This window comes from Arachis ipaensis, chromosome B4 (genome assembly GCF_059453495.1).
Source record: "Arachis ipaensis isolate K30076 ecotype BB chromosome B4, ASM5945349v1, whole genome shotgun sequence".
Lineage (NCBI taxonomy): Eukaryota > Viridiplantae > Streptophyta > Magnoliopsida > Fabales > Fabaceae > Arachis > Arachis ipaensis.
In genome coordinates this window covers 7,440,863-7,460,260 of record NC_142439.1, presented here as the reverse complement: position 1 = coordinate 7,460,260, position 19,398 = coordinate 7,440,863, and the positions used below count along the sequence as shown (strand labels likewise).

Sequence of the window (19,398 nt, the reverse complement as noted above, 5' to 3'; positions counted from 1 at the left end):
AGAGCAGGTTCACAGGCTTCATGCCCACCCCATCCTTGAAGAAGAAAAAGCCTTTAGCAAGCATCAAGAAGTGACCATAATTTCTTGGGTTTTCATTTTGTTTTTAGTTCCATGTTGGACCTGATGTAGATACTATGCAACTAAATGCCATTATGGCATGTTGAGTTTTTATTTCCATGTTGGACCTGATTTAGTAGTACTTGTTATGAACATAAGTGTCATTATGCAATGTTAGGTTTTTTTGGGGCAAAACTTGTGTTATTTTGGGTCTGAGGTATGTTACTCTGGATACTTATGGATTATGATATCATGCTATGAGACAGGTGTTTCTATACAACTTCTGTTTATGCCATTTTTTCATCAATGACTTACCTATCTTATATATAGCTTGCTCACAATTCAATAGCAATAACTCAGTCACAGAAGACTAATAAGAGTGCATCCATTAATTCATCTCAATTACAATTAGGAGAACATTACAAAGAAACAAAATTTCATTCTTAAACTCTTAAATTTGACCATTGTCTTCCTACTTAGCCAAACAAAGTAGACTCAAAACTAGATTTAACCCAAACAATATACAGATAACAATCAACAACAACTCAACCCTCTTCAGCTGCTCCTTCATGTCATTCACCACAGAAAGCACCATCATCATCCTATCCCTTTCTTGGCCATCACTACCCTCCTGGTTGATTTTGCTTTTCTTCTTTGGGTCTGCTATGCCCACCATGTTGCTATTCTCCGAAGAAACTTCTCCTTCCACACATTGCTCTTCTATTTCATCCAACCATTGAAAATACCCACAATGTCTTTGTGTGTTCTAGCATGGCACAAAAATTTCATGAATCAGAGAAGATCGGAAAGTAAATCTGAAAAAGTGGAGAAAAGAAACCCAAGAAGAATGCATCATTTCGTCACGTATACATCAACATTTTAAGCTTACCTTCCACATAGGGCAACGTAGAAACCATCTATCAGGGTTGCTACTTGTCTTCGACTTCAACGGAACCACCGGAAGGGGACAAAAGCAACACCCATCGTAGATTTTACTACTAACTCCTGAACCACCATCAATGTCGAAGGCTTGAATGGATGAGTGCTTTCTCATGGTTCTACCTTTTTCACGAGCCCTAGCTGCTTGCATCTTCCAGATTGGGATCGTGCTCTACGAGCGAGCGAAGAGAGCAAAATTGGGTTTTAGGGTAAAATTAATTTGGGGCAAAACTAATGTTCAATTAGGTTAAGTTAATTTCCAGGTAGGATAAGCTTAATTTTAATTACAAATTCCATCTAATATAAGACTAAACTTGTCAGCAAAAACCGGCATCCACGTAAGCATCGTACTCACCGGAGCTATGTTCCGGCAAGCACTTGGACACGCTTGGCAAAATTTTTAATCATTCAGGTACCTTTTTGTTAATAACAATAGTTGGGTACCAAAATGTCAGCGTTTGAATCTTTCGGGTACCGAATTGGTCATTACCTCTTGTAAAATAATAAGAATTTTATATGATCTGGTTTAAATGATTGAGATTTTGGAATTTAATACTTTAATTTTTATAAACAAAGAAAATTAATTATATTATCTCTAATTTTAAATTAAAATACTTGATTGGAAGCTAATTAGCAAATTAATAATTAAATAATATTTTTAATATAATTTTAAAGGATTAAATTAAATTTTTAATTAATACTCTATACTCCTAATTTTATTAAAATTACTTAAACTAGCCTAATCTTAACCCTCTACCCCACTACCATCCCCTTCCCCAAACTTAACCCAATTGCTTCAGAAAACAAAAGCAGAAGAAAAAAAAAAGAAAACATGAAGGGAAAAAGAGAAAGAGAGAAACGGGATGAGAAGGGGAAAATAGAGGAAAGGAGTTGCGCCGTCAATGCACCTCGTCTTCGCCGCCGAAGCTCTGCCACGGCCAACTTTCCGTCAACGACAACCCGAGAGAGAGGGAGTCCACGCGTTGAAGGAAGCTGGAGGAGTGCCATTGCCGTTAGCACTTTGCCATGCCACCGTCGTTGTCGCCAAGAGGAAGAAGACGTGTCGTTCTGCCAGAGCTACCGTGGGCAGGATCGTCGTCGCTGCAGGATCTATCCTGTCACCATGCACACCGCCATTGGGAGAGGACCAGAACGCAATGGAGTAGGAGAAAGTCATGTGCCGTCGCTGATGTTGGTTGGAGTCGCCATCGAATCGCCGCTGGAGGCTGTGCCATTGTGTCTCTGGCCACGGTGATTGTCGGGAGTTGTCACCAAAGCCGTTGCCGTTTTATCTCTCTGTTATTTTCTAATTTCAGTAGGTAATTTCTTTTCGGAACTCTTGAGATTTCAATTTCTTTTATACGTGGCTGAGGTTTTTGTGGCATTTTTGCGATAGGGTTGAGTTTTCGAGGTTGTACGTAGCGATTAGAGTTGTTACGGTAGTTGCGGAAGTAGAATTGAGCCATGGTTGTGCCTGCTGCTGTTGCAAGCCGAGAAAAAAAAGATTTTTGACGAACTCTATAGCTCTCGAGTTTCGATTATTCGAGGTAGGGGCGCTTTTCTTAAACTCATTTTATTTTTGAGAATTGTTATAAATCGATATTAATGCGAAATGGTTTGATATATTAAAAATGAAAATGATATGAATTTTTGGAATCAGCTTGATTTTTAACTGATTTAGTTTTGAACCCATTGGAAAGGGTTGCGAAATGGTTTGGTTAGGACTTGAAAAGGTGGTAAAGTTCAAGTTTTAGGAAAGATGCTGCCGAAATTTTATTATGAGATTTAGGACTCTGTTTAAAATGTTATTTAGAAAAAGATTGGATTCGAGAGATTCTATTATTTGATTCTTGATTTATTAAGAAATAAGTATGTTTCGAGTTTAATCTATTTAACAAAAGTATATATTTTAAGAGTCGTCGTAATACCCGAACTATCAGAATAGCGCAATTGGAAGCGTGATATTCTGATAGCTAAAGTGTTACAAAAGAAATAAGTTTAACCGAAAAAATAAATTAAATTTTGAAATAATCTAAATTAATATTTTTTATAAAAAATGACTATAATATCTCTATTATAAATAACTAAAATATTTCTATTATATATATATATATATATATATATATATATATATATATATATTAAAAATTTTTAATCCTAACCCTATAATGGTAGAGATAAAAAAGGATAAAATTTAGAATTATCAAAAGAGAAATGATAGGGGCAGCAATTTTTGGTGTTTTGTAACTATCAATTGGCCATTAATAGTGTTTTTAATGGTGTGAGATTACATCTAATGGTGGGAAATCATTCACTTTTGTTTTGATGGTTAAGTGCTGGCCAGAAAATACAAAAGTTGCTGCCCCCTAGACTTTTTCTTCTCAAAATTAATATATATAATAGAAATATTTTATTCATTTTTTTTATAATAGAGGTATTGTAGTCATTTTCTATAAAAAGTAATATTAATTTAGATCAGTTTAAGATTTGATTGATCATTTTTTGGTCAAATTAATTTGTCTGGTCTAATTTTGACAAAAATAACACGATTTAATCGATTATATGTATTAAATTTTAATTATTAAAAAATATCTTAAAAAATATTTTAGACGTCTTTATTTAAGTGACTCTTTTAACGAAATCAACCTAGTTAACGTGATTAAATGGGTGCGTCCATTTAGACCGTTTAATTTTTATCCTATTTTAAAGATACTGTTAAATTTTTTTTAATAATTAAATTCAAATATCTCAATTTTTAGTAAAAATATCTCAAATTTATTCCAGCCCAATAACTTATTAAAAGACATTACTAAAAAAAATTATTTTTAATGACTATTTATTTTACTTTTAACAATAATAAATATAATTACTCATATATTTATTGATAATTAGACATTATATAATAATAATAATAATAATACAATTATCAATAAACAAATTTTTAATAACAAAAAAATATATAATTGTTATATAATATATAATAATATCAGCAACTATATAGTTATTATAAAAACAGGTGTTAAATACGATATATAATAATCATTATATTATTATCACTAAACATTTAGTAATAAAAATGATTTTGGTTCTAGAGAGAATAAAATAAAATTCAAAACCCTACATAGATGGCTTGGCCGCCAATAAACTATTTCTTTTTTTAAAAAAATCTTTTATAACAAACATTAAAGATGGCTGAATTATTGGTAAGTAAAAAATTTAAATTCCCACGTTTAGGTTTTAAGGACAGATGAGCAGTGGATAATCCACGTTTAGTAAAAAAGGGAAATTCTAATATGCTTTTATTTATTACGATAATTATGGTCATTATATAAATATTATTAAAAATATATTTTTTATATTTTAATTTTTTAAGTAATATTTTAATAATAATAAAATATTATTTTAATTTTAATAATATTTTTTAAAATTAGCATGCAGCTGGTTTTGGATATATTGTTAGAAATTATTTGGGTAATTGGATTAATTGCATTGATGCATATCATGTTATTGTTTAGAGTTCTTCGAGTAGTATTTATCTTGTTCTCATCGTCAAAATCTAAAATTTATGTAATTAACAAGTCCTAGACTGTGGATTTAGTTCTAATCCAATGGACTACGAATGTGACAACAGATTACATGAAAAAAACTGTCGTTACAATATTTTTTATACAGAATAGTTATTGTTCCAACAGGATTTAGTTGAATTTTTAATAAAAAATATATGTCAATTTTTCTCTCTCTTTTTTTGTTTGTATGTTTCTTTTGTCTTTAGTCACTAAAAAAATTCTCTTATTGGAGCTCCCTTCAAGATTTTAAAATGGCATTGTATTTGTGTGGTGAGTTGTTTTTCAATTTCATCGATTTAATTTTTAATTGTTTAAATTCTTTTTATTGTTTTAACTAATCTAATGATGGCTCGTAAGGAAGTGTTAGGAGAAATATACATTAGGTAAATTCAAGAGCCAACCCTCGATCGCTTACTATAAATTGCAACAAATAAACTAAGGGTAAGATCACACCACCCCGACCACGACAAAGATAAAGCTACGATGATGATGAGAACTAATTGTGTTATTATTGTGCTCTTTCTCTTCTTTGCTCATCTTTACTCTTCCTTCAGTTTGCGAGAGTCAGCACCATCACTTCGTTTATTAGCGGAAATATACAATTACAGTAGTAAGACAGAAAACTTAGCAAAATTTGCTATTGCTGAGCATAACAAAAGATCTAAACACAACCTGCTGAGACTTATACAAATCCTTAGTGTCGCAAAAGTATTTCACACAAAGAATTCAGTCACCTACAGTCTCGAATTTCTGGCAAAAGATAGAGATGGTAAAACTAACAAGTACTTTGCTCGGGTGTATCAGCCCACTTATATCCCTAGTAATTCTTTATATGAACTACAAAAATTTGAAGTTGTACACCACCGATAACAGGATGTTTTTATTTCTGCGTGGTTGATCACTTTTGCAATTAAAAAATAAATTAATTAGTTGGGATGACAACGGATACCCCTCTCTCATTTTATTTCAGTTGAAAAAAAAGATAAATATCTTTTTTGGTTTTTGATCCTTTTCGTGTAAGATATATTGCATCCTAATCATCTTTAAATTTTAACTAGGCTCTCATTTATCAATAAAATTGGACAAATTGACTTCTGCAACCAGTTGACAACGGATTTCCTGTCTAACGTATCAGGTAAAGTCTGAGGTGTCAATGTCAAGTGTCACGTGTCAATACAAATAGTTGTAGTGATTAAAATCCCTTCCCTGCAACTCAAACATTGTCGCTTCATTGAAGTATGCCACGATTCGCTACATAGTGTCACCATCAGGGGAAGCAAATTAGGAAATTCGATCATATCAAGCATTACATTTGTATTCTCAAGACTACCAACAGTTTGCACAAGTGAGCAACAAATGGATCAAGGCCAAGCCCTTTTTCTCTGATTTCAGCTCTCTGATAAAAACAAAAGAAAATGAAAGATTATAACTAGAAAAGGTGGATCAGATTGGAAAGCTCAAGCTTCATCCGAGAAACTGAAGGAAAGAAAACCCTACCAAAAAAACACATTAACAGAGTTACGAGAAGGAGAGAAGGAAAATCTAATCGCTTGGTGGGTTTTGTAATTGAAGAATGGAGACAAAGTCCCACGAAAATTCCAAAGCTTGTCCATTGGAAATGTGTAAATATAAGTGCTAAGCCACGATGTTTGAGTTGCACAAAGGGGTTTTTTTAGTCCCTACAACTATTTTTATTGACGCGTGGACACTTGGCATTGACACCTCATCAAACTCTACCAGACATATCAGACAAGTAATCCGTTGCCAATCAGTTGCATTGTAGGGGTCGATTTGTTCAATTTTATTGATGGCTAGGGTTAGGGGGTTCATTGATCGGATAATATCTGCAGATTCGCATTATTTATCCGTATCCAATCAGCAATTTATGGATATTATCCGATCCGCAAGATGATCGGATCACATCCAATCTGATCTGTACTCTAATAAGATCGGATCGCAGAATCCACACCTAATAAATAAAAAACAAAGAATAAAAAATATATATGTTATTTTAACCTCACAAACCCCAGTTTTTCTACTTCCTCTCATAAAAAGTAAAACAATGGCACCTCTCACTAACTCAATCTCACCCTGAGACCCAGTCACCCCATCCTACCCTCTTCTCAGATCTGACCTTAGCCACACCGAAGATTACTCACCGTTGCCGCCTTCAACTCACTGTGGTTCTTCTTTGTCGATATCCTTACAGTCTTTGACGACACTTCTTCTTCATTCTTCCTCGCGCTCTTCACTGCTTCATCCATCTTTGTGGTTTGTCGTTCACCGTGGTTCCTCTCTCGTACATAGCAATGCTTTCCCTTGCCGAGTCGCGCCCGTGATCTTGCCACATTGCGCATTTGGAATTGCCGCATTGCTATTGCTGCTACTATTAGATCTCCAAAGCTGCTTGGTGTCTTTCGTTCTCCTCCTTTGACTCTGCGTGGTGGCTTTATTCTAGTCCTTTATTCATGCTTTCAGTACTTCATGTATCTGTTTTTTGTTTCTTTAAATTTAGATATGAAAATTGTTATACTGGAAAAATTAATTATTGGTTCAAGCTGTTTAGATATATATACAAAATGTTAGTTTTAAATGTTCTGTTCTTTAATTCTTGCCTGCAGGGGTTTAATTTTACATGTTTAGTTTCTGAGGTGATGTTGTCTGAAGAATGAATAGCTGTTAAACAGTTTAAAAAAAGGTGAAATATATTTTATTGATTTTTTTATAGAAATAATAATTTTGATATCTTTTTTATTTTTGCAGATATATCCGATATCCTATCCTATCTGCAAATGTGTGGATAGGATCGGATCCAAGTATTAAAAATGCAAATATCGTATCCGATGAGTTTTGTTCGGATGGGATCGAGATTTCGACCATATCCAATCCATGTACACTCCTAATTAGAGTGTGATATGTCTTACGAAAAAATGATTAAGGGCCAAAAATAATATATATTTACTCGAAAAAAAAGGCTTTTTGTTTTCTTCATTCTCATCAGAAGTTTTCATTTATCCATCTTTGTAGGAAAGATGAATTCGGGTAGAAATTCATGAATATTAAACAACAAATTTTAGAAATTTTAGAAAAAATAATATAAAATAATAAATATAACACAATATAATTCTATATATAATCTAACTTATAAAAATAAAAATTCATAAACTACAAGAAAAACGTTGAGTACTGTCAGATTAATCAAATAATTCCCCTGATAATAAAGTTACCGTCAAATTTACTGTCATCCTGGAGTTGACGGTATAAATGTCGTCGAAAACTATTTACCGGCAGAATATTTTGTCTGACACTAATTACCGGCGAATTTTCTGTCGAGATTTTCTGTAAACTCCGTGGAATTAATAAATAATTAACCAATAAATTAATTATTATTTAAAAAAATTAAAAAATTAAATTTTATAATTTATAATGGAAGAAATAATTAAAATATGAATTTCAACATTAATTTTAAAGATTTTAGCGCAAAATTAGGCCGAACAAGTCAAACCGATTAAATCAGACACAAAGGGCCAATATATATATATATATATATATACACACACACACCAAGAATCAGCCTTCTTCTCCAATTTAAGACCATTCACGCTGCTGGAAGAGGGGTTTACGTTAAATACCCTAACCTTCACCTCCAAAACTTCAATCGTCCATAAATTTCAATCTAGAGCTCTGATTGACAAGCTGTCAGTGACCACGCGTTTGTCTCAAAATTCTCTATAAAACTCAGAGATCAATCTGGTAAGATTCTAACAATTTCTTACTCAACCACTCTTTCCTAATTTCAAAATTTAAGGTTTTGAGTTTGATAGATCATGTGATTTTGATGTTCTAGGCTTGAGTTAGCTTGAGAAAACTATTGGATTTTATTCATTTGATGAGTGGGTAAGGTAAAGAACTGTTGAACCCTTGTGAATTATTGAATTAGTGAACCCTATGATGATTATAGTGATATTGTATGAAAATTAGATTGTGTTCTTATTGATTTGGAGTTCAATTGGGCAGTTTAGAACAAAATTCGGGTGATTAAGTTTGAGAAATCAACGTTTGGAAGCTTGGAGCTTGTGAAATGAGAGGTTTTTTATGTGTTTCGAGTTTAGGAGGGAATCGGCCAAGGTATAATTTTGGTTTCTCGTAGATAATATATAATAATGTTTTGTGAAAATATAGGCTAGATGACCATAGGATAGGTTGAAAATGTGGAAATATGCTAATGCTAGTAACCTTGATGGAAATGTAGAATTATATTGTGAATGAGTTGATAAATGATGATTTTGTTGAGTTGGTTGTAGGAATTGTGTTAATTAATGTTATTGATGGGAGTTGATGAATGATTATTGATGAATGTGAGTATTGATGATGAAAGATTGAGGATTGGTTGAATTTTGTGTGTGTATTGAATAATGAATGAATCGAGAGTTGGAAATGATTTGAAAAGGGTTTCAAAGGTGGTTTGGTTAAAGGAGATGTTGCCAAAATTTTTATAAAAATTAGAGATTTGGTTTGAAGTATTATTTAGACAAGTACGGATAAAAGAATTATATTATTCGACTTCGATTTATAAAGAAAAGAAATGCATTATGTTTTGGAACTTGATTTATTAAGAAAAGTATTATATTGGAGTTTCAATTTATTAAGAAAAGTATTATGTTTTGAGTTTTATTTAGTTAAGAAAAGAATTATACTATTTTGAATTAAATTTAGCAAGGAAAGGTTTATGTTTGGAGTTTGATTTCTTTGAGAAGAGAATTATGTTTTGAATGTGAATTATTGATGAACAGAATGGGAGGTGTGATGATGATAATTTTTGAATGAACTGAATGATGATGAGGATGAAATTGATATGAAAATGTGTTGTGGGGATAATGGTTATTTACCGCCCACTAGTTTTCAAATGAATAAATTTTGTGGAGATCATGGTGATTTACCTCCCACGGGTTATGAAATTATGATTCATGCACCTGACAAGGACCGTGGTGGTGTACCGCTTGTCAAGGATTGCACTTGAGGTGGGGATCGTTGTTATTTACCTCCCACGTATGTGCTGTTTTTCAATTAAAAATGTCTGTGGGGATCGAGGTGGTTTACTGCCCGCAGATGGTGGGAATCGAGGTGGTTTACCGCTCACTAGGTGAGGATCGTGGTACTGTACCACTTACCAGTTTTCAAGAGGACGATGCCCGGGTTAACTATCGGACATGTTGGGTTGGCTATATAACCGACAGATGAGACTCATCAGCCATAGGGCAGACGTACATCATATACATATGTGTGTTTTGTTTGATTGTGCATTAATTGGGCTTGCCTATGTAATTATTATGCTTACCTGCTATATTTGCTATCTGCGGTATCTGTATCCTACTTGTGTTTACTTTGTCTGTATTACTTGTCTGTGCACTAGTGTTTCAGAGGGCTGGAGGAAGCAGAAAGTGAAGGGATAAGTTAGAAATTGATTCAGGACTTGAGAACCTTAGACAGTTACCTATTTTCTGGTTTAGTTTATTTTCTTTAAAATTTAAATCTGAGTGTCGAAGTTCTAGGAATACCTCTGGATTTTTCGAAACCTTATATATTATTTATGTGGGCACCTGTACCATACTGAGAACTCTCGGTTCTCATTCTATACATATATTATTATTTTCAGATGCAGGTCAGAAGGTACCTCACTGGGCATTCTAGAGACTCCGTGGAAACGAAAAACTCTTGGGACTTAGGGTTGTATTTTATTTATGTTTATATATGTATATAGATTCTCCATCTTGTATTTTATACTTGTCCCTCTTATAAGTTTACTTGGGGAAACATGATTTATATTTATCTGTTGGTTTATTTTTGGGTTTAGAGTTTATAGCCGACCTTTGCTTCGCAGGTCGAGTTTAGAGTTTGCTTATGTATCTATCTTTTGAAACTCTGTTTGTATACTTGTCTCTTTGGTTTTCTGTATAAGCCTTCTATCCAATCGCTTTTCGAGTGTGACGAGCTTTCGGTCTTGTTTTCTTCAACCTTTCTCCCAAGGCTCTAGTTAAACTATTCTTTATGTATATTTATTTACGTCTTTTTTCTAGAGGTCGTAATACCTCGCCACCTCTGCTTTACGACTTAAGCATAAGGCTCTGCGTGGTAGGGTGTTACATTTTCCATGGATTTGTCAAGACTAGTTGCTGATTATCGTCAGATTAATCGATAACTTTTGGCGCCTTTTGTCGTGAAATGATGCCAAAAGTTAACGTCGGATTAATCTGACGGTAGTTGTTTTTTTTTTGGCACAACCTAGTCACAATTATCAGAAATTTAAAATTAAAACTATTATTAATAACAAAATTATTAACAAAAATCTAAAATTAGCAGAAATTGACAAATTATTTTATTAAAAATAAACGGTCAGAATTCAAATGAATGTCACAGTAGTATAGTATAATGAAGTAGACAAAAAAAAAACTAAAAGAAAGACCCCCTACAGATCCCGATAGTCATCGTCGTCGTCATGATCCCCCTGCTCAGGCGACCGTGAAGGTGTTGACGTGGTGCCCCACCAACAGCGGCGTCGCTGGAACCAGCAGCGCTGCTGCCTCTAGCGCGCATCTGCTGACTGTACTCCATCATCTGCTGTCGCAACCGCTCGAGCTGCTCCAGTTTCTCCATCAGGTCCGAATTGACAGCAACGTGTGCAAGAATCTCTCAATATCTCTGCTTAGACTGCTACTATTGTTGGTGAAGCACCTGTGTCAGCTTCTACACCTTCTCCCTCAGGTCGACAACTTCCTGGGATCAAAAGGGCTGGTGGCAGAGGCAGAGGAATCGCCATCCGGGATGAGCGGAGGTCGCTGGTGAAGAAGGAGTCCAATCCAAAGTGGTGATTCTTGTGTGTTCGGAGGTGGTCTCGTGTCAAATCCTATCAGGATCCACAACGGAGGTATCGGAGCCGGCTTTATTGGCTCCACCAAGCGGCTGAGATTGCTGGGTCGCGGTCTCCAAGCTCTGTTGATACTCCTCCTGTGTCATACACGAGAGTTATGATTAGGATAATTGTTCAATAATAGGCTTTAAACCAAATAAATTTGAAATTTAAACTCACATAATGGGCTGCCGACCGCTCGTAAGCAAATCTCTTCTTGTTTTCTTTCAAAGTATGAGTATACTTGAAGGTCTCCGCCAGTTTCGCTTCTCGATCTAAAGACTTAGACTACAAATTAACATATCAACCAAACAATGAAATAAACAAACAAATTAAACAATGACAAACAAGTACATATGAAGTAAGAAATCTTATCGAAAGTCAAAAACATAATTTTAATTTTTTCGATTTTCCTAAAAATCTTACTAAAATTTCGATAGAGTCTCCCCTGAAATTCGAATTTAGCCACCCTTGAAGGGTTCCATCTAAGCCAATTATCAACCATTATTTTTCCAGTCAAGCATTTTTCAAATAATTTCAGCAGTAGAAATTAGCAAACAGTTCAATAGTCCAACATTATTTTTCTGCAATCTCAGAACCTAATCTAACCTATTCTAACCTATACTAACCACCTAAATCCACTAAAACTAATTCAAGTAACTACTAAAACAGTAAATTAAACCAACATTTATACCAGTCTGGTCTTCGTCTTTATGAAGGTCACCGACCCACCTGTATAGCTGGACGACCTGAGCAAAGCCCTGTTAGCGACGTTCGTTAGGAGGAGATGCTTGAACCCATCGTTATCTCTGAAGTAAGACTCCAATTCACGCAGGATGTTTGGACGGATCCAGTTCGTTAGGTGGTCTTTTCCCAGACGAACGTCGTGCATCATCTGCTAAAACCACTTGGCAGCGCAGTAGTCAAAGGTCTTCCTGATGATAATGTCGTGTTCTTTAACCCATATGAACTTCAACTGCATAAAGTGATTCACCAAGATTACTTAGTTGGAATGAAATAAAGTTTATACACAATTAAGTAATTCAAGTGAAATTGAGTTCTTATCGCCCACTTTTGAAATCACCGCTCTGTCACACTTCAGTTGGGATCTGCGTGTAGGTCGGCCACACTTAGTCATACATCGACTTAATGACCTCTGTAATCTCCTGTGTGCACCCATTAGGGTTATATAATAAAACCAAGTCTAGAAACATAATTTAGAGTCATTATTGTTTCTGTTCATATAATTGATACTTAGACATCTCACTGTTTTAATTTGTTTGAAATATTTATGTTATATTACAAACCACAATGATACACAAATACATGATCAACTAAAAATAGTAACATATATATACAAATACATGATTAACTAAAAATTATCCTAACCTAACCATCTAAAATCAACTACTACTACAACTAAATCTACCTAAACTAATTACTAACAATCAACTTACTAAATAAAATTAGGATTAACTAATTACCAAAAAAACAACTAACTAACCTGGAATGCAACTAGAACAGAGAAGACATAAATTGACGGTTGGAGCAGCGACGACAGGGCAGCGGCAGTAGAAATAGAAAATAGCGACGGTCTATCCAGCGGCGGTCTCATCACCAACGACGGCAAGTCAGTGCAACAGCGGCGGCAGGACAAGGCAGCGGCAACGACAAGGCAGGGGGCGGCAGCAGGGGAAGAGGTCAGGGGTTTAGAGAGAGAGAAAATGAAATTTCGAAATGAAGGGGAAGAGGTTTGCAATTCGAATTTAGGCATGATTATCGTCGGATTTAACGGCGGATTAATCAAATGATAACGTGCTTTGTATAACCAAAACAGAGCGTTTCACTAAACTATGTTCAGCGTTGTATTTATTCGTCGGTAAATCCGACGGTAACTAGCGCGCCAAAATTTATTTTTCTCCCACCAAATATTACCATCAATGTTACCGTCAAAACATCATCAACTTTAACAGTAATATTTTAGTATGACGAATTTATTTCTATATCCAACGCAAAACTCACCACTAAAGTCTGACGATAATTTCGACCATTCTTAGCATTTTTTTTTGTAGTGATAAAAATATAATATAAAAATTCATCTATATCATTTTAAGATCAATCCATTTAAAAGTCTAACATTATTCATGTATTAGCTATCTCACTTCTATAGTAATAATGTTTAGATTTCATATGAACAAAAATAATAATAACGAGAATTCTAATTTAAGATTTTTATATAAATATATATTCAAAAATTATATTATATATAAATTCAATTTGTGGAAATTTAACATGTCTTTATGGGGGCATTTCCACCTCCCCATTCTTCCTATTGCTAACATTTTCTGTTTATAATCTCAATAAAAAATCAAATTCTAAAAACCTCAATAGAAAGCAATTAAACCAATCCAAAATAATACATACGTACAACTAATTAAAGCCCTCCAAAACCCCTGAAATATTTCAAGCCACGTGGAAGGAAAAATAAAAGATGAAAACATATACACTCAACATATAGTTTTATTCATAATTTAAGATATGCAAAAATAAATATAAATTTCCATCATATATTTATTAAATTGGTGTAGTATTTTAGTTTTATGAATGATTTTGCATTTAAATTATAAGAACTAACCGACCCTTCATGTATTGCCACAAGTCATTATTATAATTTCTTTACACAATAATTTTGACTCATAAGCAAATGATAAAGCCGGAAAAACTAAAATTCGGCATAATTAATGTCTAAATACAATAAGTATATTCAAGAGCTAAAATTTCCTAATTAATTACTATAAATTGCAACTAATAACACCACAAAAACAAAAGCGAACCATGCATTTTAAGTTATTATATATATAATGACAATATATGTTGAAGATATGTATTTTAAATTACGCAATAAAATTGTAAGATTGGAGAGATAAATAAATAAACTCGAAAAAAAAAACATAAAAATTCTTTCAACATGAGATTTCACAGCCTTATTATCCTCTTTCTGTTTGCTCACCTGTCCGCCGTTACGGTTGCCGTCGCAGCCGCCTGGCCGGAGTCAGAATTGCTTGCAACTATGTCTCACGAGAGGGATGTCAAAAGTCCCAAGGTGATTAAGATTGCGAAATTTGCGATCAATGAAGAGAACAAGCGATCAAAAACAAAACTGAAATTGGTGAGAATCCTTAGATGCACGGAGAACGTTTACACAATTGACAACTCTTTCTCCCTGGAGCTGTTGGCCAAACATGGAACCAGGACTACTAAGAAATACTTGGCTCACTTGTTTGAGACCAAGAATTATTGGTTTCGTCCAGCGACAGATGAATTCGAGCTAGAAAGCTTTGAACTTGCCCAATAGAAAATAAATTATAAATATGTGAATGTTGCATATAAACGAATAACGTTTTATTCCTCCATATTTATATTCATGACTTATATTTGTGTCATGTATCCTTATTCGTTTCATGCAATTTTAAACCACCGTATTGCTCAATTTTCTTTGAGAAATGCTAGGGTCATCAACTTTTGTAATTTGTAGCCATCAAATAGTCATTAGTGATGATTTTAATTGTATGAGATTTGTGGTTATATATTAGCCACAATTTAACAAAGTTGCTTGCCCTAAACTTTTCCATTTTCTTTTTCTTTCAAGATCATATCTATGCACGAAACTTTCTCATCAAAGAATATAATCACTGTTCATAAATAATATAAAATTTAATCAAATTCATGTTTATAATTAAAATAAATAGGGTTAAAATTTATAAATAATATAATTAAATTAGATTCATATTAATAAAGAAAATATAAATAAAATTAAAATATAAAAGATTTTGTGATTAACTAGTATTTTTTTTTGTTTAAAATTTTTGGTTATTATACAATAATGAAAATATTTGATTAATTTTTATGCAACATTTTAGGCCATTACTTTGATACTCTATAGAAATTAGAAAGCAAATGACTTCTTCTTATATATTAAATAAATCTCCTTATATATTTTATTAAATTATAGATAATTAACTTATGATGATATCATTTTTTTATGGGATTATAAAATTTGAAAAAATCAGTGTGGTATTAGAGTATTTTTAATGTGTTTTAAAAGATTAATTTTGTCCAAATTTTAAAATAATTGGTTAAAAATATAGCAAAATCTATAGATTATACAATAATAATTTATTCTCTAATTTTGTAAAGGATAATTGAGCAATTGTTAAAATTTTATTATTGATATTCTTGTAAAGCTTTTAGGAGCTGAATCACTAGAAGCTCTAAAGTAGAAAGTCCCCCCACCTGAACAGGTTCATCTATCTATCGCTCAGCAATATGTGGTTAATTAGGAGTTATTATCAATTTCTTAGAACATTTCTTTGTTTTCATTAGGTTATAAACACCTTTATTTCTTCTCTCAAAAGAAATTAGGAAACGTAGATTTTGATGTTTTAGTGGTTATTTTGGACAAGAAAAAATATTAATAACAATTAGGAAACGTATATTTTGTTATTAATTTTTTTAATTTAGGAAAAAATCTAAGTAGATTTTCAAATTAGGAAACGTAGATTTTGTTATTAATTTTGTAGTTTAATATTTTTGTTATTAATATTTTTTCTTGTCCAAAACATTTTCTTATCTCATAAGAATTAATTAAAAAATTAAAATCTTTTGAACAAGAAAAAATATTAATAACAAAAATATTATATTGAATAGAAAACAGTTATTATGAATTAATTAAATGTTTAAATTATCTTTTAATTAATAAAAGAAACAAAAATAATATGTATATATATTATAGATTATAGCATAAAAATTTATAGAAAAGTTTATAGTCAAATTATTTTTATAGAAAAATCGTAAGAGACAAAAGTCTCTATCGACTAAAAAGGTCAAGGTATTCATAGATTCAAAAAAATCATATAATAAGTTTTTTAGTTATTATTTTTATGTGAAATAATTTTTTATTAATAATTAAATTTAATATTATTTAAAACTTAAAAGAATTTAATGTATATACTTTTATATTTAATTAGGTGTTAAGTTTGTTACACAAATAAAAATAATTATTTTCCTATTTTTTATTTAAAAATAATATTTTTTCTCTATGTATATAAAAATATAATTAACTCAATTTTTTTGAAACAATTGAATCTTGATTATAATTATTAATTATAACATTTGTATTTTTTTTAAATTATATGTAATAAATATTTAAAAGAAGGGAAGTGAAAATATAGATTATAATGATAAGAGGTAAAAATTTAAAACTAAATAAAAAATTCAAAAAATATACATATAATAATATCTTTTTCATGTGAAAAATATTACAAATTATTTTTAATTATATTTAATTATAAATTTAATGTATTTTTTATAAATTTATGAATTTATTTGAATTATATTATTTTATTTATTTTTTAGAATAAAAAGGTAAAGAGAGATAGAGAATAAGAGAGAAAGGAGAGAGAAAGATAAAGAAGAAGGATAGAGGGAGTTTGTTGATTTTGGAGAAAAAATTTTATTTTAATTGTAATAAAAGAGTATTTAGTGATATATTTTGATTTGTCAAATTAGTAATATAAAATATAAATTATAAGTTATATATAGAGTGGAAAGTGCGATAGAAAAAAATAGAGAAAGGGAGAGAGATAGATAAGAGAATGTAGCTTGTAGGAATGGAGTTTATTAATTTTGGATAAAGATATTTTCTCTCAATTTTAATGAAAGAATATTATGTGATACATTTTTGTTGTTAAATTAATAATATAATATAGTTAAATTTTAGTTTTAATTTTAAATGCAATTAAAAAATTTAATATTATACATTTTGATTGTCAATAATTTTGTAATTAATCATTAATAATAACATATAAAAGAGATAGAATAGATGAATAAATAAGAGAAATAAAAAAAAGAGAACTCTTTAATTTTAAAAGAAAAAATTTAATTTTAATTATAACAAGAGAGTAATATGCAACAAAATATTAGTAATATACAATAAATAATAGATTCTTAACAATAAAATATCAATTTTGCTAGATAATTGATAAGAGTTTAACCAATAATAAATCAATAAATATTTTTAAAATGTATTATATATTTATTAATTGTTATTAATTATTGATTATTTAAATTTTATTTTTTAAAAAATATAAAATTATTAATTATTAATTACAGTTATTTAAAATTAATTTATTATAAGTTGTTTACCTATATATAGTCTTTCATAAAACATTGGGGCCAAAATTTAATGAGATGCATGCAACAAAATTAACTAAATATAAACCTGAATAGTACTAATTAATGTTCCCACGCAAAGAAGAAGAAAAAAATATAGAGCAATTCCGTTGATGAAGTGATTATTATGACTCTTATTTACATAATTATGACTTTCATGGAAGTGTTAGGGCAAATATACGTTTGTGAACATTCAAAATTGTATCCCATAAACGGATTCAAGAGCCAACAACAAACCTTGTTTTATATATATACATGCATGGCAATTCGCCGTAGCAGCAGCATCAAATTAAAGGAAGGTAGCATGAGAATTTATTGCCATATTATGATGTTCCTCTTCCTCTTAGCTCCTCACTACTGTTACTCCTCCTTCACCGCCGTCACAGAATCGCCGCCTATGCCGTATATGGTTCCTACAGAATTGAACGTGAAGGAACCTCGGGTGATTGAGATGATGAATTTCGCGGTGAAAGAGTACAACAAGAAAGCTAAAGTGAAGCTGAAGCTAGAACAACCCCTTACTTGCCTAGCAGTATCCGCACCCCCGCGTCACAACCTCTACGCCCTTCAGTTCTTGGCCGACGATGGAGTCGAGACTCGCAAGTACGCGGCTCAATTAATTCAGGACTTGCCATCATCCACTTTCTGGCTAGGGCGCTTTGCACGTTAAGTTTTCGTAGCGGATAAAAATTCTCACCGATTAACAATATTAGAATCTTCGTAGATAAAAAAAAATAATAATAATAAGTATTTTATTTATTATTTTTTATGTGAAATAGTTTAATTTTTTAAAAATAATTAACTTTAATATTTATTATTTAAAATTTAAAAGAATTTTATATGTATATTTTTATATTTAATTAGATGTTAAGTCTATTGCACAAATAACAATAATTTATTTTTATACTTGTTATTTAAAAATAATATTTTTGTCTCTTTATGTATATAAAAATATAATTAGATATTAGTATAAAAAAATTTATATTGATAATTATAAAATTAACTCAAAATCAATTTTTTTTAAATAATTGAATCTTGATTCTAATTATTAATTACAATATTAGTATTCTCTTCAAATTATATATAATAAATATTTAAAAAAGGAGAAGTAAAAATATAAATTAAAAAGATAAAAGGTAAAAATTTAAAACTAAATAAAAAAAACTAAAAAAATATAATAATATATTTTTTATGTGAATAATATTATAAAATTATTTTTTAATTATGTTTGATTATAAATTTAATGTATTTTTTTATAGTTTTATGAATTTATTAGAATTATATTATTTCATTAATTTTATTTTTTTAGAATAAAAAGGTAGAAAGAGATAGAGAATGAGAGAAAAAAAGATTAAAAAAAAAAGAAGAGAGGAAGTTTATTATTTTTGGAGAGAAAATTTTTATTTTAATTATAAGGAAAGAATATTTTGTGACATATTTTAATTTGTCAAATTAGTAATACACTACTAAAAAACTAGTTATTACAGACGGATATTTCCGACGGATTTTATCCCACGGAAATACAGATGGAATTTCAGAGAGATTTTTTTGTCGGAAAACCAAAAAAATGAATTAGCATAAATTACAGACAGAAAAGAGAATCCGTCTATAATTCTGTCGGAAAAATTAATTTTTTTCCGTGAGAAATAGTTACAGACGGAAAATCCGTCTGTAATTAAATAAACAAAAATACTGCGC

General features: G+C 31.0%; 1 protein-coding gene across 1 annotated transcript; it reads right to left on the bottom strand.

Moving 5' to 3' along the window:
• Nucleotides 1-529: 529 nt before the first annotated feature.
• LOC148566580 (uncharacterized) lies at nt 530-1,147 on the bottom strand. Its single transcript, XM_088483468.1, has 2 exons — nt 947-1,147; nt 530-823 (listed from the first exon to the last, which is right to left on the bottom strand). Exons 1-2 carry the CDS (start codon nt 1,145-1,147, stop codon nt 530-532), a joined length of 495 nt encoding a protein of 164 aa, XP_088339594.1.
• Nucleotides 1,148-19,398: the final 18,251 nt, after the last annotated feature.